Genomic DNA, 20345 nt, shown 5'->3' on the forward strand with positions numbered 1-20345 from the left:
GAGGTTCGAAAACGTATACAAAGACATGAAGTTCTGGAACGAAATCTAAGATAAGATTTCAACTTCTAGCCTCAACTGGGTCAATGTGTCAGGACATCCAAAACTGATACACGCTCCATAAGAACCTGGCTCGACGGTAGAATGAAAACCACAGGTCATCTATCATTACCATTAGGCTCCAGCACAATGTGTTAGACTGACCAGTCAAGAGACTTTCTAAACAGAACAATCCCATGTTCGTCCGATTGCAATGATGTCCCTTAAAATTATCCCTCTTCCTCCTCCCCTTCCTCCTCACCAATACATACAAAGCGGCTGTACCTCAGTTGAAAATGTCAAAATCCGCTTGTGAGCTGTGTACGAGTGATGGTACATGCCCTGACTAACATTCGAGAAAGCAATTCCCTTACCATGAGAATTTAACAGACGGTTCTTGTCGCGTCATGTGCAGAGCCGGAACAGCAATCACCACGTTTCCATTCCGCACATCTACGACAAATTGGTTCCGGTCGACTACCGGCAGCTAACTCGGAGGAATACTGCATTTGAGAGAGGCCATCCGCTGATCAAGTCTCTTCTGCATCTGTTGCACACGGCCCATCTCAATCTCATTGGTGCGGAATCGCTTGAGGTTCGAGGCCAGACGGAACTTGGACCAGATCCATATAGCCCATTTTGTGGGATCATATTGCCACCACTCAATGCCGTTGCGATAATCCGAGGGAAACTAGCAAACCAGAAGTTACCATCAACGATACCTGAAAATCTCGAATTGGTATCCGGTCCTCAAGCGGATAGCTTTACCTCGTGGTGGAAGTTATGGTAGCCCTCACCAAGTGTGACCAACGCGGTAAAAATATGGTCGCGAGGCGAGTTCCTGTCGTCAAAGGGCTAAAGCTTGTCAGCAGATCAGGTTCCCTTCGCCAATGCACATGAAAACTGGCCTGATCTCCCAGCCAATGCGCCAATGAATTGACACAGAAAGTCGCCTGCTGGAATAGGAACATCCTCAAGATGCCAGCATACACCAAGCCACCCTTCCAGTCACCCCACCCCAAGCCCGCCATGGCCATCGGTAGGATCAAACCAAAGCCAAGCACAAATCTGATATAGTTCCGATGCTGCCAGATGACTACTGGATCTTCGTTCAAGTCAGAGATATCTGGCCGACCACAGTGCTTGGGGTCCTCCTTCAGTATCATCCATAGCACGTGGGAGTATAAGAGGCCCCTTCGGATATTGTAGGGGTCCTTCTCTGTGTCAGTCCATCTGTGATGGGCACGATGTTTCGCACTCCACCAGCGAATCGAGCCTTGCACGGCGCCTCCACCGGCACAGGCCAGGAAAATTCTGAGTGGTAGGCCGCTTGAAGATGGAATGCCTGTCAACAATCATGCTCGTATGCACAGATTGCCGGAGCTATGGAGCCAGTTCATATACGAAGAAGAACTCACGCTTCGTAGGTTCTATGTGACCAAAGCCGATGATAGCCCGCGGTAATACCCAGCGCAGTCCAAAAGTAGTAGAGCACAGCCCAGATGGCAGTCGGTCGTCGCAAGGGTGTGGAGACAGCGGTTATGCAGCCACATAATGGTATTATGATGATAAAAGTCGTGTTAAACCAAGCAACATGGCGGTGCCAGTTGCGGAGTGTAATTGGTTGCTCGCTGATGGGCGGTTTTGGAATGTCTGGCATGATACCAGCCATCCTGGGATGCGATACTACAGATATGGGTGACTCAGGTATACACAGTGTGTGAAAGAACATTGGAAAGGGTTCGAATGCGAAAAAGCCTGCCTTAATACTACAGGGACATCATCCCACTCGAACATGTTGAACAGTTGGGGATGTGCTACTTCCGGAGCCGAGATGCCCAAACGTCGAACAGGGCAATGGTGGTAACTGACAGCCATACGTGAGCAGTCACACAGCATGGGGCTTCATTTCCTTCTGTATCGAGTGTCAGTATGTCGCGCCTACTCCTACGGCTACTTGCACATCCTTCGCCTCCTCTGTTGTGCAATGCTAGCATCCTGGTCCAATCTTTGCACGTTGATGAGCCTGTGGTGGTCGGTGACAGGGCTCATACAGCAACTTGAACAGGGGAAAGGGAAAGGGAATATGAAACAAACTGCATGATAAGACAGACTACTTACCTTGGAGTAACAGCAGCACAGGCTTGGGGCTTGAAGCACCCCTGCCCAAAAAGGCCAGTGTTAGGACCCTACCTTACGTAATGTCCTCAGGTTCAAGGCTCCCTCAGTTTCAATCTTAGAACCTCCACCGCTCCTCTGCCTTCCTCCCATCTCTTCTTCTCCTTTGTCTGTCTTCTGAGTTAACTATAAAGTATGACTCACAAGCCTGTTCGGTTGCTGACTCCAGGATACAATACAGTTCATCTTCGATCTCCTCTTCTCGTTCCACCTTCCCAATGGCGTTTAGCGTGTGTTCTGCCTCGCCAAGAGAGCAGACACAGCCAGACCCTGAACTCTTACAAACCCACTCGACAGGGTCATTGGCCTCGCTTCTCAGCCGTCTACCACCATGATACATGATTTGTGGTCAGTCTGAGACTCTGAAGTTGTGGAGTAATTGCTCATAGTAAGTGCAGTACGAGAGAAGAAGCAGAGAGGCCCAAGCAAACAACCTTCTCCCCACTGTGGAGCACTGAATACCACCCACTAATCGGTTGCCCGGCTAGCTTAGTATCCAATATCCATCCATTCCTTTCTCTTCCCACTTTTTTTTTCTTCTTTCGCCGCCATGCTTTCCCAGGGTACCTGGTTGTTTCGTTCGGGCATATTTGCTTGCACCTGAAGACTGGTGGCGGACTGTCCTGTGGATGGTTGCTTTTTCCTTGTAGAACTTCTACTTAATTCCTGGTGCCTTCCATCTGTCTTTTCCCTGCTGTATCTCTTTCAACTTTTATACTGGCCGTTTTTGAAAACACGGGAACGAAATAAGCTTCCCCCCCAGAATCGTCTGTGGTCCACCTTCCCGCCGGTACCGCAATTGATATGGCGACGAATTTCGAGTCCTCGGACAATGCGCGCGTGGAGTTTACTGCACACACCACGCAGCGCAATGACTTGAATGAAATGACAATCCCAGCATTTGAGGAGAAACAACCGGACACCCAAATAAACGATGGCCTCCCACAAGGTGCACCAACGTCGCTCGAAGGCGGTCTATACAGGCCTTCATCTGGCGGATTTCCTTCGGACGATTCAGCGCATAGTGTCCCAGTGACTGTCGGAACGACTGATGCCGATGGCAACACCTATCCTGAAGGTGGACTAGAAGCCTGGCTGGTAGTCTTTGGGAGCTTCATGGGCCTCGTTGGCTCTCTTGGTCTAGTGAATACCATCGGTACTTTACAGGCATACATTGAGAGCCACCAACTGAAGGACTACAGCTCTGGCAGCATCGGGTGGATCTTTGGCGTCTACGCATTCCTGACCTTCTTCTGCGGCATCCAAATCGGTCCTATCTTCGATGCTAAAGGACCTCGCTTTCTTGTCTGCGCCGGAGCTGTGCTGATCATGGCGATGATGATCGCCTTGGGGTTTTGCACACAGTACTGGCACTTCATGCTAGTAATAGGTGTTGCAGGGGGTATCGGAGCCTCGTTGCTGTTTACACCAGCAATTTCTGCCATCGGACACTTTTTCAACGAGAAGCGCGGAATCGCGACGGGCATCGCCGCAACGGGTGGCTCCGTTGGTGGCGTCATTTTCCCCCTGGCACTGGAAGCTCTATTCCCCAAAATAGGGTGGGCATGGGCAACTCGAGTCATTGCTCTCATTTGTCTCATCACGCTGCTAGCAGCATGCCTGCTCATCAAATCCCGGTTGCCCAAAAAACCGGCTTCGAAAGAAAACGTTCTTCCCGACTTCCGTATCTTTCGGGATCCTGTATTCACTCTCACAACCCTGGGGATCTTCTTTATCGAATGGGGTCTTTTCGTCCCACTCAGTTATATCTCCTCCTACGCACTGGATAATGGCGTCTCGACCAAACTGTCGTACCAGATGCTCGCGATCTTGAACGCTGGTTCGTTCTTCGGACGAGGTATTCCTGGCTTTGTTGCTGATTATCTGGGCCGCTTCAATACACTCATCGTCACCGTTGCCTTGTGTCTTGTATGCAACGCATGCCTCTGGCTTCCAGCGAGCAACAGTGTCCCGGTTATGATTGTGTACTGTGTCATTTTTGGATTCGCAAGTGGCAGTAACATCAGTCTTACGCCAGTCTGTATCTCTCAGCTCTGCAAGATTGAGAATTACGGCAGATACTATGCCACAGCGTACACGATCGTCAGTTTTGGGTAAGGCGATTCCCCACTGTCTAATAAGGATTTTGCAGGGCTAATGACGAGAATTCCAGAACCCTTACTGGCATGCCTATCGCTGGTGTGATTCTTTCCCGGTGCAATGGGAAGTACTGGGGTCTCATCACCTTCACAATCTGCTGCTATGCCCTCGGTCTTGTTTGCGTTACTGCAGCCAAGTTGGTCCGTGTCGGCTGGCGCCAGGCTTTCGTGATCTACTAAACTATGACATAGATTGGTATCAATCTTACTTCCCAGTCTAATAAGTAATATCATTTTTGGAGGCTTTGAGCCACATCGCAGAAACATTAGGTATAGATATGCATGCAGCTGCCCATTCGCGACACCATGAAGCGAGCCGGACGTCTGTTTGCGGACTTCACTTCCGACGAAGTCTGCCCAACAAACCTACGGCGGCCAACCATCAAACATGTCTGTTGTCATGATGAGCAATTTAAGCTCATTGGATTGTGATCTGAGGGGTCGGAAGGAAATTACACATCGCTTCCCGGAATACATAGAGACGAAGTCATCAGAGTTCATATATATGCCACTTCTTCCATGACATGAGACGTTCTGGCCTGCCAGCCTTGCTTCACGTTTTGCCCTCGGTAAACACCCTTCGGAAAGATCAACATTATTGTCAGCCTACGATGCCTTCCTCCAAGCAGATTCTAGCAGTGGTCTTGACGTCCTGGGCTCTTGGCCCCCGCGTAGCAGCTGTTCCTCAGTATCCAGGAATCCTTGCAGGAAATCCTGTGTCTCTCTCCACAGCAGGAACCAAATCTTCGAGTTCTGTGTCTGCATCTCAAGGAGGGAACTCCACCTCGAGCACACCCGTTTCCTCTTCTAAGAGTGTCGTGCATCCATCTCACTCAGCCACATCGAGTGCCATACCTCCATATGGGGACGGAGACCATGTAGATGCTCGTTCAATCCACCCATTCCCCCCTGCTATCTCACTGACGGCTACACCCACGTCGTCCGAGGCTGTTCACATCCCCCCTGGAGTGGTGCCTTCCGCCTCTGATCCTGTTATACCTCCACCACATCCATTCCCCTCCGTGCCTCACGACGGCGTCCAGGAAACACCTGCCCCTCACGACGGTACTCCCGAGCACATCCCACGTCCTCCTCTTTCCAGCAGCAGCAGTATTCACATCCCCTCGTCAGGAGGCGTCGTGCACCCCACTCCCTCCCTCCCGGTTTCAGAGTCTAGCAAGATTGCATCTCCCGACAGCAGTTCGGCGAAGATCCTGCCCGAGCCCACGCCTTGGCCGAAAGAAAGCGAGCCTGCATGCCCATCTGTGCAGTGTCCACCCTGTCCCTCAGTCCACACGGTCACAGTTACCGTGAGCGGCTCCAGCTCCAGCTCCAGCAGCAGCATCAGCATCAGCAGAAGTACAGTGCACATCCTCACCCCGAGACATGCATTAATCAGCCACGGCAGCGGTGTCCTACCAGCCAGTTTCACTCCAAGCGCCACTCCAAGCGCCACTCCAAGCGCCACTCCCAACAACACCTACGACGAAGTGGAGGCCGAAGAGGAGGAGGAAGAGGAAGAAGAAGACATCCTGATCTGCGTTCTCCCCGAAGACCTCCCCATCTGTATCCCGGCATCCTCCTCCACTGCGCCAGTGCAGCTCCCGCCGAGCAGCGGGATAATCTCCATCCTCTCCACCGCAAGCCAAGGCATCATCCCTGGGCCCCATCCCAGCCCTAGTGTCACAAGTGGTGGCGGCGGTATCGAGACAAAAACCCCGCGACCAACACGCACAATCACCACACGCACGCGCACACGCACTCGCACTCGCAGCCGCACCATTCGACCGTCACAGACAACCCTATCGAAGATCCCATCATCCAGCAGCATCAGCAGCAGCAGCAGCAGCACCGTCCCCATCCATCCATTCCCCATCCCGGGCCCCGGTCCCGCGCCAATCCCTACCTCCCTGCCCCGTCCACCACCGGCAACCTTCCCGATTCCCACCTCCTTCCCCATCCCCCCCACTTCTCTCCCCATCCCTCACCCTCCACTCCCCACAACAACGCCCGTCCCCTTCCCCATGCCACATTTCCCACCCGAAGTCGAGCAAGAAGAAGAAGAAGAGCCATCAGAGTCGTCATCACATGCACCACCGCATCCCCCGGCCCCTCCTCCTTCACCGTCCTCTTCTTCCACTCAAACGCCCACACACATCTCCTCCACCACCGTAACGGGACCATTCTTCGTCCCGACTCCTTCTTCTTCTCGGGCTTCATCATCGTCGTCGTCATCCCGTCCCTCACAGCCACCACCACACCCGCCAGCTCCAGCACCAGCTCAAGTAGCAGCCCCAACAGCCCCAACGGGACACCTACCCGCACGCCACCACGAGTTCCGATTCCCAGTGATCCGGCGGGATCTTGGAGACGTCTTGGCCTAATCCGATCTAATCACTTGGAAATTCTTCACAAGTCAAACGGACGGCGTGTGTGTTGGGTTTGTAGTATCGCTGGGGGCTTGGGAGGTAGCGAACAAACGCTCATTGTGATGATTATGATCATGTAATCCGCCTGCTTTTCCTCGTTTCCTCGCTTCTTCTCTTCTAATATTGTTTCTGTCTCTCTGTTTTCGAATCTGGACTCTAATCTAATATTCCTTATCAATAATGGAGGGGTCGCGGTAACTGAAAAAAAAAAAAGAAAAGTTTGCTTCTTCTTTGATGCACGCACGCCACGCCAGGCTATACCTTGCTCGTTCATCGTCTTCCGGGTGGTAAGTTAGTGGTTTATGACATTGATGGTGGCTTGTGATAACCATGATGCTTGCGATATCCATGGTACTCCGTGATACGCACAGTATTTTCGTTATATTCATAGTATTGATAGCAATTGCAGTGCAGTGCAGTGCAGTGCAGTGCAGTCTAGGGATTCAAAACCAGAACCCACCTTACCCTGCTAATCATAAAGTTTAATTAAGAAATAGAGAGGGAGGGTTGCAGTATTGGGAACTACTGTACTGTACTTGCTATTAATGGATATTCTAAGAATCAGAGATATGGAAGGTTTTCTAGCTATTCCCCACACACACACTCTAGCTTTTCATCCGCCTGCGACAGTTATCATGGATATACTTCTTCGGTCCGAATATAGATTGAATATCTGACTCAAATCCCATCTCCTGATGGGGCTAGAAGCGGAAGAAAGTGAATATAGCCCGGTTTAAATACAATACAGATTTTGAGAAGGAAGAATGGCACATGCCGCTTAATATAGAAAATAAGTAGAAGAGGAGAAAAAGGGTTAGAACATGAAGGATGATGCCGGGAACACATCAATATAATAAAGATTTAAGATGGTGGAAAGTGGAAAAGGTGGAGACAAACATATGCAAGAGAAACAACAAAAGTTGCAACCATTTACAGACATACAGGGAGATTTTGGTGGGTGTGGTTGCGGAGTCAAAACTCATGCCAATCTTCATTCCATGCAAACATGTAGTATAGTTCAGGACAGAAATTGAAAAGAGCAGCCCGCCGCCTCCCCCTCCAACCCTTCTCGCTCCCACTAAGTCATAGAAAAAAAGTTTCCATGCGCCGCAAAACACCACACAGAGACACATAGGCCTTACAGGTCACAATCACAATCCGAAATCAGAAAAAATATAGTATACGCGGAAAAAAAACGTGTCAGATACAACGTATAAATGGCCATGGCTGGAACTGTCGACAATGGTTACGCGCAACAAGACGTATGCAAAGATGGAGGATTCGACCGAGAAGCAAGGGAAAGAGGAGGGGGGGGGGGCAACGGCAAGAGCTGGTTATGTTCAGTCACACATGAAATTCAGGGAGTTAGGCTCCCAAGATCCACATGTGCACCTGAAATGATGCGAAGGAGGAATGTTGAATGAAAGACGTAGAAGTCACCATGCCAGTGAACATTTCGTACAGGCGCGCAAAGGGATAGGGTATATGATTTGCATCGAAGCCACTCGAAAGATGAAAAAGAAAAAAGCAAGCGGAATGGAAGAATCTTGAAATCGTCTCACGAGCTGTTGGACCGCAACAGTGCCTGTGATTCGGTCAGTATAAGCAAATTCTTTGTGATTCCGTGAGCCAGCTTACCCTCTCCATGGTCAGGTCTTCCTTCTCCAGAGTCGGGCTTGCCAGACTACCGCCGTTCATGGCGCCTGATGCGGTCAAGGCTCTCGCCTCCATACCTGGGCGCTGATGCTTGCCATCCGCGGGGCTGTGATGGACGGGATGCATCTCGCCGCTGCTGGAGATTCGCGATTCTTTGCTCTTTTCTAGAAGGGAACCACCTAGGGTAGCACACTTCAAGATGGTCTGCATCATTTGGTTCTGCTTCAGAGGCTTGGACAGATACTCATCCATCTGGGCTTGGATACACTTCTCTCGATCGCCCAACATGGCGTGCGCCGTTAACGCGATGATAGGGGTTCGGCTGAGGCCGCTCTCCCTCTCGTACTCACGGATCTTTCCGGTGGCTTCGAATCCACCCATTACCGGCATCTGCACATCCATCAAGATGACATCGTAGCGACGCTGTTTCACGGCTTCGACGGCCTCGAGACCGTTACTGACAACAGACACGTTGTGGTTGTGCTTCTCCAAAATCTTGACGGCCAATTTCTGATTGACGTCATTGTCTTCCGCCAAGAGAATGTCGAACGAGCGAGAATGGTCGGTCGTGATGGGCGTGGAACGGCCCTCCAAAGCAGGCAGCATACCATTGCCGAGATCGATTGGTTGACATGGCGTCGTCATGTATGAGCTGATACCGAGGTCAAGGGCGGACTTCAAGCTGACACACACCAAGGGGCAGACGAGAACAATAGGTACATATTTGAAGTCATCGAATGTGCGCAGCAGTCGGGCAGTCGCCACAGAGTCCACGATAATCACATCGTAAGCATGGCCGGACTCCTTGCCAGAGGGATCTTGGATTTCCGGTGGCGGTACGTGGTCCTCATTGCGCACAACAATAGGCTCTAAGTCGATCTGCTTGAGCATTTTCATAACATTCTCGGCCTGGCCACCGTTCTCTCCCTTGTCAATGAAGAGGACCCGATGGTGCTTGTACGGCATGAGTTGCGACGCAATGACACTCAAAGACTGGTCGGCTAGTTTCACGACGCAGGTGAAATGGAATGTGCTGCCGTGACCATACTCGGACGTGACCCAAACATCACCACCCATCAAGTTCACCAGACGCTTTGAAATGGACAATCCGAGGCCAGTTCCTCCGAATCTCCGCGTTGTCGAGCCATCCGCTTGCTGGAAAGTGTCGAAGATGAGATCCAGCTTGTCCTCCTCAATACCAATTCCTGTATCGGATACTGAGAACTCAAAAGCATACTCGTCGGCCGCACATTGCTCTCTATCGGATTTGCAGATGGTGAGTTTCACCTCACCATGCTCAGTGAACTTGATTGCATTGCCGACCAAGTTCAAGATAATCTGGCGCAGGCGGAAAGGATCACCAATGACATAGTCAGGAACAGTGTTATCGACCTGATACGTGAGACTGAGAAATTTCTCATTGGCCTTCACCGCTAGGGTCTTAAGAGCATTGAAGACGGTTCCCCTCACAGTAAACGGAATGCTTTCAATGACCATGCGGTTCGCCTCGATCTTCGAGATATCGAGTATGTCGTCAATGATGGTCAGTAAACTGTTGGCGAGATTGTGTACAACATTCAGCATCTCGCGGGTATAAGGCTTGAGGTCGTCCGTATCCAGCGTCAACTGCGTCATACCAATGATACCGTTCATGGGAGTCCGGATTTCGTGACTCATATTTGCCAGGAACTCAGACTTGGTGCGGTTGGCCAGTTCGGCCGCCTCCCTAGCAGCCGTGTTACGCTGAATACTGTCCCGGAGGTTGGAGACCATCTTGTTGATCTTGCGCTTCAACTCGTCCATCTCACCGGAAGCGTTGACCGTGATAAGCTTGGTGAAATCTCCGTCGGTTGCAGCATCGGTGATCTCACCAAAAGCACGCACTTGAGAGGTCAAGTTCTCTGCCATGGTATTCACGTCCTCCGTGATCTCCTTCCAGGTTCCAGCGATTCCTTCCACATTAGCCTGACCACCCATCTTGCCGTCGACCCCGACATCGCGTGCGACCTTCTTCAGCTCGGTTGCGAATTTAGCCAGTCGGTCCACCATGTGATTGATGGTAACTTTCAGCGTCAGAATTTCTCCCTGGGCATGCACCTCAATTTTCTTGCTAAGATCACCCTTGGCAATAGCTTGTGTCACGTCCGAGATACTTCGCACCTGGGAGGTCAAATTCTGGGCCATGGTGTTTACATTGTCGGTGAGATCCTTCCACTTTCCTTCGACATTATCGACCTTGGCCTGACCACCCAATGTACCGTCAGTGCCGACTTCGCGAGCGACCTTGCTGACTTCAAAGGCGAAGGTGTTCAGCCGGTCCACCATGCCGTTGATCGTGCTCTTCAGATCGAGTATTTCACCCTGAACGTTGGCGGTAACCTTCTTGGTCAAATCACCCTTGGCGACAGCAGTGGTGACATCTGCGATTTCTCTGACCTGGGTCGTCAAATTGTTGGCCATGCGGTTGACATTCTCCGTCAGATCCTTCCATGTGCCCTCCACATCATTGACAGTTGCTTGACCACCAAGAACACCATCCGTACCGACCTCCTTCGCGATCTTAGTGACTTCCTGGGCGAACTGCCGCAATTGGTCCACCATGGAATTTATAATGTTTTTCAACTCCGCGATTTCTCCTTTGCAGTTGGCCTGGACCTTCTGCGTCAAATCACCCTTTGCGACCGCCTTGGTGACTGTTGCAATGTCACGCACTTGCGTAGTCAAATTGTTTGCCATGGCGTTGACGTTCACCGTGAGTTCGTTCCACATGCCTTGTACCCCTTCAATCTGAGCCTGTCCACCAAGAACACCTTCTGTACCGACATCACGCGCGACCCGCGTGACTTCCGTGGCAAATGTCCGAAGTTGGTCAACCATAGTATTGATCGTCTGTTGAAGTTCCAGAATTTCACCTTGCGCCCGACTTTCAATCTTCTGACTCAAGTCTCCGTGGGCGACTGCCGTGGTGACTGCGGCAATTTCACGGACCTGATCAGTGAGATTCTTGGCCATTATGTTGACGTTCTCGGTCAATTCCTTCCAGATACCATGCACCCCTGTGATCTGCGCCTGGCCGCCGAGGATACCTTCCGTACCGACCTCGCGTGCGACTCGGGACACTTCGCTACCAAAGACTTGCAGCTGGTCCATCATAGTGTTTATCGTACGTTTGAAGGTGGCGATTTCAGGGTCCATTTCCAAGGGGTGGATCTGCACCTTCATCGACAGGTCACCATTGGCAACCTGCGTGATGATCCCGCCAATTTCCCGTAACGCTTTCTGGAAAGCCTCGTTGGCCTGTTGGTGCTTACGTAGCTCTCGCTCCAATAGCACGACATCTTCGTTTTCCACCTTGGTGAGAGCCCTGCGAGTCTGTTCCTCCTGCTGCTGTAACTCGTCCCGAACTTGAGCGATGATGTCCTTCTGGAAGCTTATTTCCTCCGCCTGTTTCTGCACATGATTTCGTAAGTAACTGATATCCTCCTCGCGTACTAGACGTGTCCTTGAGCCCAGATCCTCGTCCTCATCGCTGTCCTCATCATCGATGTCTTCCTCCGCTTCACCATCTTCCGGTCCGGGAGCTGATCGCCTTGATCCATGGGAGCGATGTGGGTTGTGCTGCTGTATAAGACAAGAAGAGTCAGAACCGTCAGAGGATGCCAAGCGTGGGAGGTCAAATGCCCAAGGGGTCTCGGGATCGGTCTCGCTAGGGACGAGGGTGGGCTGAAAGGCCTTGAGGGTGATTCCTGGGGGTGATCGATGACTGACAGATTGAAATTCCAGATGGTGAACTCGTCGGACCAAAGCCTCCAATTCCTGTTCGAATGCTACTTTTGCCGCGCTTTTGTCTCCTGGTAATTTGGCCACTTTCGAGTCGCAACCATTGGTAGATGAAGTGTGGGAGAATTCAAAGTCGAAGGGGGGAGCACCGGGGGATTCTCTGGCGAGCTCCCTGAGGATGGCAGTAGCGGCCGCGAGCGTCTCGTCCGCGCCAGCCATTATGCCTTAGGACTTCTCAGTCCGATGGGGACATATGTATAAGCGGCGAGAAGAGATTTTTTTTGTTCCGGGGGGGGAGGGATCCGATGACGGGCTTAGAAGCTATGACACTGCATATGAGAAAGGGGGAATGAGCAAGATGAAGCAATTAAAAGGGAGTAACGGTGTGAATGTCAAAAGGATAAAGAAAGGGAGGGAGGAAGCCAAGGGCAGAATAATAGACAAGGCAAAGAAAGGGAAGCGGGCGGAGGGGAACGCCAGGAGGGGAAAAGTCGAAAGTCAATTTATTGGGGGTGTGACCGGGACTCGACTCCGAAGGGTGATTAGATTAGAATATGGGCAAATGCGGTGGGAAAATTCGAGTGAGAAATGGAGAAAATAGGAATGAGAGGAGGGAGAAAGATAACAAAGGATTGAGGATGAATGGCGAGTGGGCAATAGAGAGAAAAAAAAATTAAAAAAAAAAAAAAAGAGAGAGAGAGAGAGAGAGAGAAATGTGAGTAAATAGAAAAATAGAAAAAATAAGAAAAATAAAAAAACACAAAAAAATCGAAACTAGACAGCAAAGCGGAGTTGGGAGAAACAGCCAGCAACAGCAGTTCTCGGTATTTCACTTGAACGGAAAGGGGAGAAGGCAGTTTTGCAACAAGTTGTGTTGAGACTTGAGAGAGGGGGGCAAAATAGCAGCAAAATAATGGATAATCAATGCACTGGCCTCGGTGGGGGAATGATTGGATGAAGGCAGCACAAATGTGGAAGAGTGGAAGAGTGAGAGGAGGCAAGAGTGGGTAAGCAAGCAAATGGCAAATGTCGGCCACAAGAGACGAATTGACGGTGACGGGGAGAAGAGAGAGAGAGAAGTTCTTCCCTACCTAGATGGGAAATCAAGAGTGGGAGTTGAGTAGTTTCGTGACACGAATGTTCTGAAAGAAGGTAAGAAGGTAGGTAAAGGTAAAGGTAAAGGTGAAGGTGAAGATCGGCTCGGTGTTAAGACGACATGGGGGGTTCGTGGTTTGTGTGTCTATCTCTCTGTCCGTCTTCTGTCTATCCCGATGGAGTGGAGTAGGCGCGAAGATCCAAGAAGGCTCAAAGAAGTTGTTGATCCTCGGGGGATGTGGATTATGGATGGGTAAAATCAAAAAGGGGAGGAAAAAAAGAAGAATTGAGAAACAGTCGGTAGGCAGACAGACAGGTAGGTAAGGTTAGGTGGTGGACTCTGCCAGTGTCGGTCGGTGGATTAAGGCAGGCAAAAGGCACCTACCTAGTTTCAAAGGTTGGAAACCAGAGCCGACAACAGGCTGGGTGAAAAGTAGCCGGACAAGATTCAACGGACGGACAACAGATGGACGGGTTCAAGTAGATCCAAACAAAGCGCAGCGCGCAATAGCTTAGAGATCGAGCGGGGAGGGAAGAAGAAATGGGATTACTATTGGGAGAGAGAGTTAAAGGGGGAGGGGGGGAGAGAAACAATGTCGGATCAGTCAGCAGTCAGAGAGAGTGTGTGTGTGAAGACACAATCAATCATAATAGTGTGTGCCGTCCGACAGAGCAAATGACAACAAATTACAGTTCTCAGGATAATGGTGAGGAAGAGAAGAATGATAAGATAGAAAAGTTACTCAGAAAAAGTACGAATAAGAAGGGCCTGTCCGAGTCCCATGTGTGCAAGTCAAATGAGGCTGGATGGAAGCAACGCGCCCGGCGATGAGGCAAAGCAACAAGGCGTGATCGGATGCAATGTAATGGAGAGAAAGAAGGGAGGGGAGGAGAGGGGGGTTTGGCGGTACTGCACGGAGTACTCACCAAATTATGGAGTACTTCAGCACCGAGTAAGGCAGGTACTACTAGGTATGTATATGTACTATTGACTTACTACGCTTTCTTTTGTGTCTAAGTATTGAGATGCTTAAACTGGTTAGATGAGACAACATGATCGATAGCGATCTTCACGCCTCTCATCGGTGAACAAAGAAGCAAGCAGCAATTGCGAACAGACAACACTCATTCAACCTCAGAGATTGTATAGTAAGTATTTATTATCAAGGGATCGCTGCCGCAGGACAGTTCCTCCAGTAGTCCACTGGGCAGTCACCGGTTGATCTTCTCACCCGGAGGATCTGGAGAATTTTCCTTGATTTTCATCCCCCTCCTTCTCCCCGCACAGAAAATGGAAGAGCAACTGGAATGTACAGATAAACAGACAAGTAAGCATCTAGTCGACAGCTTGATCTGTATATTATTCTGTACTCCGCATCGCTCTGCATTTTGACATTTTGATTTTCCACTGCTTCTCTTTGACAGACCGACAGACCGGCAGACCTTAAGTTGAAAAATAATCTAACCTAATCTCCGAGGTGTTTCCCTCTTTCCCTCCCCCCTCCCCGTACCGAGATATGACAACGACCCTTGGTTCCCGAGGCTTAGAAATGCCTTTCCCCCTTGGTTGAATCAACAACGGAGAGTTCATAACATGACAGTAGTCACTAATGCATTTTTCAGCTCGCGTGGTGTGGGGACTGGGGACCTCTGACCGAACTACTTATTTTTCTGCCCTTTCTTTTTTTTCTTTTTCCCTTTTCCTGTGAACTGCCACACTTGAACCAGAACGAACACGGGATAATCATGTCTCATAGGGACAGTACTTATACCATTCTAGTAAGTGGTCCCTTCAAATGTGTCTCACACCAACCAAAAAAAGAAACGACGGGGAAAGAGAGAAAAAAAAATTCCCAGTCCTCTCTGCCTGTGTCACCAAACTGCTCTTCTGTGTGTGCGCCCTTGGCGCGTGTCGGAAAGCGACCTTGCCGCGTGAGCATACAAGAGGAACGGACGGACAGATAGATAGACAGGTAAGTACGGAGTACTGTACCTAGTGTTCGAGGGAAAGAGACGGAAGAAGGAAGAGGGGGAGGAAACATGATGCCCATACCGTACCTTACCGCCACCAAATGACCACCACCACTGCTAGATAGTAGCTACTGCAGTCGAACGCACGGGCATCCCTGCTTTGTGAGCGTTCAGAAAGCACCAGGCAGCTCACTAATTAACTTACCGATCATTTCATAAGAATTTCACATCCAAGGAAGGGAGGGAGGGGTGTCTGTTTCCTTTGGCTGCAGAGTATTGGCTCTTTGGGCTGCTAACATTGAATAAATCTATGCACTGAGTCAATGACATTCATGAAGTACCGAAAATGAAACAAGTTGCATTGCACCTGGGGTACACATAGGGAGGGAGAGATGACCTACCCTACCACAATTGCCGCCTAGCGAAGCCTTGCAGAAAGACATCGATTCGCAGCATCAAACAAGCAAACCTCGATGCACGCGTGTTTGTGGCCAAACCCCCTCCCCCTACAACCTCCGAATTAGCAGGACTGGTCATACTCCCCTCATTCACCTTCCTATCCTCCTCTTCCTCCTCCACACCACGTAAGATGAAGCAGAAAAGTGTCAGAGGGAGGGGGCAAAGAACAGGTATTCGTCTAGTCGACTACGTAGTGGCATTCGTATTGCCGTGGCTCCAAAGGCAGGTGAGACGTAAGAAGGACGGGCCTGGCCTGTATCTACCTATCACAATCGAACAACAACAACCTGACTGGTTGGTGACCGGAGGGAAACAGAACAAAAAAAAAAAACTGCAGGACGGGAGGAGAATGGACAGTGAGGTAAAATGAGAGAGGGTAACGGAGTCGAGGATATCAGGAATGATGCAGGGCAGACCGGTCTGGACAGGCAAACCACCGCAGGAACAGGACACCTCTGTCCCATGAGATGATGTTTCGGGCGCCTTAGCCACCGCACAACTTGGGTGTGGATGGTCTAGAAACTGATCTATGACTTAATACTTCAAATTTTCCTGCTTGGTTGTATCATCTCGCGACAAGAGAAGGTGGGTGTATTAGCTCTCTCATCTCTCGTTTCTGATACATATCTTCCCGCCCGTTATTGTGCACCGTCAGCCCAGGCGCACAGGTCCATGCCCGAGACATCGCCCGTTCGCCCGGGGGGTGGTTGAATCTTAACATGATTAAGTTCAGTCCTGGAATCGATAGTGATCTTAGTACAGTAATTCAACGCCCAAGGTTCAGTTCATCGGCCGGTGCAAATTAGGTTGCCAGCCGTGTTAGGCGATGACCCAAGTCTTTGTCTATAGGCATCAGCCACGGCTGGGTGGTGATGGCTGGTGGAGTAGCAGCTGGAGGAAGAACCATGGGAATGGGATCCTCCTAACCCTCTTCTCGAAGTCTTTTCTATGGGGGCAGCGACATGATCGTCATTGTTAACTTAGACATAAAGTATGAACACTGGTAGAGAGCTTGCACAATAAGAAGCCAGCCGAGTGCTTGCTTTAAGATTCATCAGCAGCTTCCTGGAAGATATACACAGCAGATAGCATTCATCTATCACGATCCCTCCCCCCCCGGGGAGATCCAGTTCCAGACCCAACGGTCGCGTGCAAGACCCATCGATTACCCCCGATAAGCCAATCATGAAGATCAATACTGAGAAGAGCTTTTCGTCGCCCCATCCAACTAAACCTGTCCGGGATTATCATGCGAGGATCGATGAATGCCAGATAATAGAGGCACCAATTGATAACTTACTGTAACTGACTATTCTTTGTACCTCTGTAACTCTGCTCGAGCAGTAGACATATCGATAGATAGATACGGAATAGGCGGGAGTGAAGAAGGACTACATACTAGCCATTGATTAGCAGTAATAGCAGTAGTAAGTGATGAAGGCTGGAAGCCGGCCTGGCTGGTCAAACTCCTAAGGAAGCTATCACCAAGGAAGCCGAGAGTAGCAAAAGTTGCTGCTGCCGCCCCCTAAATCTTGCTTTTGAGGTGGACGCTAACCCTGCCTGTCAAGAATAAATTACTGGGGTGTCTACATCCTGGAGAACTAGCGACGTGCTAAACTGTGTTGGGCCTCGTCTACCGTTGCCCAGTGTTGAAAGTTGAAACCATGCTTGCGCTTCTTAGGTAGTCTACTACGGGTACTATGCAGTCTGGTATATCCAGCCAGCTGCCAGCCACCACCACCACCACCACGGGACAAGCAAGGAATAATCCTTCACATCGCCAAGGATGGTGTAGGACTGTGGAAACTGCTTCTGCATCATTGGATCTCATCCCCCTAACCCCCGTTCCCACATCACCAATCAATCTTGGGAGGTTCCCCAGGCCAAGGATCACTGCACCTGGTGGTCATCACTGCCTTGGTTCGGTCGAGAATATATCTCGTCCGTCCATTCGGATCTTCCGCCCACCATTTTATACACTCCAGGCCTGGCATTTAATGTCGTACAACGTTGACAGAGGATTTTGACGGCTTGGCCCGGGTCTGTCACGGGGTAGATAACAGAATCCTCCCTCGAAGGTTGAAGGGCCTCTCCATTGAACCTAATTTGCACGGATGGTTTTGATCGTGACCCAAATACACGGAGAGAGCCTCAACAGAAGAATAGCGAAGAATAACGTTACCCTTCATTCCTGTCCATGACCTCGCTCTTGTTTTGGGTGACCCTGGGGCCCAAGCCCCTTGCAGTTGAAAGGGTATATGCGCAAATCGACCATGGATGATTCCGATCAATCTGCTCATACCTGTCACCGATAGTCAATATACATGGTTGCACAGGCATATGCTGATACAATGCATTTAATTTCGAGCCGGTCGGTCTCTTGACGGCCTGGGCGAGATCATGGGACTTGTTTTGTCTAGTCCGTGGACCTCCGTGGACCTGCACAGATGAATACATCTGTACTCCGTACTTCATCCGAGTAAAGAGAGTAAGTAGTCCGTTTGGCAAATTGGCATCCGCCCTTTAGAACAATTGAAGAACAAATCCGCAATGGCGGGGTTTAGACCGGTGGCAGGTCACGGGACGACGGCGGTGGTCACAATCGCCCGCCGTAATTGAAGAGCGTACCCGAAAAGAGTCATAATTGTGAAGTGGGCAGTGTCTGATCGGTGCCTCCAAGACCCGTCCTCCTCCTCTACTCAACCCCTCCTCCTTTTCCCACCACATTCCTCGGACTCCGCCTTCTTGGGGACTCCACGGCTTGCAGTCATGGCGACCGATATGACGAAACCCATTCTGGACGCTCTGTCTGCGTCCGACGCCTCCATCCTCTCCAGCGAAGCCTTCCCCTCGACCCCCTCACTAAATATCAAGGCTGCGCTCGACCGTCTAGCCTCCCGACAGATGGTCGAGTATGACACCATCGAGAAGGAAATCGCCGTCCTGACGCCGGAGGGTGAGGAGATCGCCACTAATGGCAGTCACGAGGCCAAGGTTTTCCAAGCCGTGCTGGCGGCTCTGGATGGATTGAAGATTGGCGACCTTCCGGGCGTGGTCGGCAAGGACACCGCCAAGGTCGGCCAGGGCAATGCGTTCAAGAAGGGGTGGATCAAGAAGGACAAGGACGTGCTGCGGGCGGCGACCGAGACGATCGTCGACGAGACCCGCGAGCTGCTGCTGACGGTGCAGAAGACGCAGGCGGTGCCCGATGCGAAGGCCCTGACGGACCTGAAGCGGCGCAAGCTGGCGACGGTGCAGAAGGTGATCACCTTCCAGATTGCCAAGGGCCCCAAGTACGCCCGCGAGTTCGTCAAGGAGGAGACCGACCTGACGGCGGAGATGCTGATGAACGGCTCGTGGAAGACGGCGCAGCTGAAGCCGTACAACTTCAAGGCCAAGGGCGCGCCCACCCCGGCGGGCACCTTCCACCCGCTGAACAAGGTGCGCCAGGAGTTCCGCAACATCTTCTTCGAGATGGGCTTCGAGGAGATGCCGACCAACCGCTTCGTCGAGACGGGCTTCTGGAACTTCGACGCCCTCTTCGTGCCCCAGCAACACCCCGCCCGCGACCTCCAAGACACCTTCTACATCGCCGACCCCGTCAAGGCCGACCCCCCGCGCGAGGACCCGGCCAACGACCCGCACCAGATCAAGACCCTCCAGCCCACCACATCCTCCTCCTCTTCTTCATCTCCTACAAAGCCCCTCGACTACAAGCAATACTGGGACGACGTGCGCGCGGTCCACGAGACGGGCAAATACGGCTCGATCGGCTACCGCTACCCCTGGGACGCCGACGAGGCGCTGCGCCTGGTGCTGCGCACGCACACAACCTCGGTCTCGACCTACGTGCTGCACAAGCTGGCGGCCAACCCGCGGCCCGCGCGCTACTTCAGCATCGACCGCGTCTTCCGCAACGAGGCCGTCGACGCCACCCACCTGGCCGAGTTCCACCAGATCGAGGGTGTCATCGCCGACTACGGCCTCACGCTGGGCGGCCTCATCGGCTTCATGGAGGTCTTCTTCGCCAAGATGGGCATCCACCAGCTGCGCTTCAAGCCCGCCTACAACCCCTACACCGAGCCCAGCATGGAGATCTTCGGCTACCACAACGGCCTGGGCAAGTGGGTCGAGATCGGTAACAGTGGCATGTTCCGGCCCGAGATGCTGGAGCCCATGGGCATCCCCAAGGACATGCGGGTGTACGGATGGGGTCTGAGTCTGGAGCGCCCCACGATGATCAAGTAAGTCTGCCCTGCCCCTTTGAGGCAACACCAACTCTAACCCCTATCTTTTCTGCTCTACAGATACGGCGTCAGCAACATCCGTGAATTGCTAGGTCACAAGGTCGACCTGAACTTCATCGAGAGCAACCCGGCCGTCAGATTGGAGAAGGACTAAAAAAGCGAAAAAGAGTGCAAGCCAGCAAATATAGATACCGATCTCATGTCTCGGGGTTTAGATAGGAAATCTTTAAAAAAACGGGGGTCAGCATCATAACTTAAACCTTTTCTTTTATCTCATGTTGAAATGCAAAGACGTTCGAAAGTAATGGTGCTGTCTTTTTTATTTCGTGACATGA

The 20345-nt window shown here is 51.3% G+C and overlaps 6 protein-coding genes across 6 annotated transcripts; 3 read left to right on the forward strand and 3 right to left on the reverse strand.

Moving 5' to 3' along the window:
• Positions 1-239: 239 nt before the first annotated feature.
• Positions 240-1014, reverse strand: BO95DRAFT_448029 (acyl-CoA desaturase). The gene is made up of 3 exons (XM_025587752.1): positions 945-1014; positions 805-891; positions 240-727 (listed from the first exon to the last, which is right to left on the reverse strand). The coding sequence occupies exons 1-3, from the start codon at positions 1005-1007 to the stop codon at positions 524-526; spliced, it is 354 nt and encodes a 117-aa protein (XP_025436846.1). The 5' UTR covers positions 1008-1014; the 3' UTR covers positions 240-523.
• A 286-nt stretch (positions 1015-1300) lies between these two features.
• BO95DRAFT_448030 (uncharacterized protein) lies at positions 1301-2190 on the reverse strand. Its single transcript, XM_025587753.1, has one exon. It carries the CDS (start codon positions 1706-1708, stop codon positions 1451-1453), a length of 258 nt encoding a protein of 85 aa, XP_025436847.1. The 5' UTR covers positions 1709-2190; the 3' UTR covers positions 1301-1450.
• A 909-nt stretch (positions 2191-3099) lies between these two features.
• On the forward strand, positions 3100-4553 carry BO95DRAFT_375897 (MCT family MFS transporter; the record flags this gene model as incomplete). Its single annotated transcript, XM_025583166.1, has 2 exons — positions 3100-4328; positions 4388-4553. 2 exons carry the CDS (start codon positions 3100-3102, stop codon positions 4551-4553), a joined length of 1395 nt encoding a protein of 464 aa, XP_025436848.1.
• Positions 4554-6371: 1818 nt separating this feature from the next.
• Positions 6372-6997, forward strand: BO95DRAFT_448032 (uncharacterized protein). Its single transcript, XM_025587754.1, has one exon. The coding sequence runs from the start codon at positions 6398-6400 to the stop codon at positions 6755-6757; it is 360 nt and encodes a 119-aa protein (XP_025436849.1). The 5' UTR covers positions 6372-6397; the 3' UTR covers positions 6758-6997.
• A 1363-nt stretch (positions 6998-8360) lies between these two features.
• Positions 8361-12457, reverse strand: tcsC (putative two-component osmosensing histidine kinase (Bos1); the record flags this gene model as incomplete). Its single annotated transcript, XM_025583163.1, has 2 exons — positions 8361-8387; positions 8441-12457. The coding sequence occupies 2 exons, from the start codon at positions 12455-12457 to the stop codon at positions 8361-8363; spliced, it is 4044 nt and encodes a 1347-aa protein (XP_025436850.1).
• A 5971-nt stretch (positions 12458-18428) lies between these two features.
• BO95DRAFT_448036 (phenylalanine--tRNA ligase subunit alpha) lies at positions 18429-20156 on the forward strand. Its single transcript, XM_025587755.1, has one exon. The coding sequence runs from the start codon at positions 18533-18535 to the stop codon at positions 20009-20011; it is 1479 nt and encodes a 492-aa protein (XP_025436851.1). The 5' UTR covers positions 18429-18532; the 3' UTR covers positions 20012-20156.
• Positions 20157-20345: the final 189 nt, after the last annotated feature.

Source organism: Aspergillus brunneoviolaceus (assembly GCF_003184695.1).
Source record: "Aspergillus brunneoviolaceus CBS 621.78 unplaced genomic scaffold BO95scaffold_104, whole genome shotgun sequence".
Classification (NCBI taxonomy): Eukaryota; Fungi; Ascomycota; class Eurotiomycetes; order Eurotiales; family Aspergillaceae; genus Aspergillus; species Aspergillus brunneoviolaceus.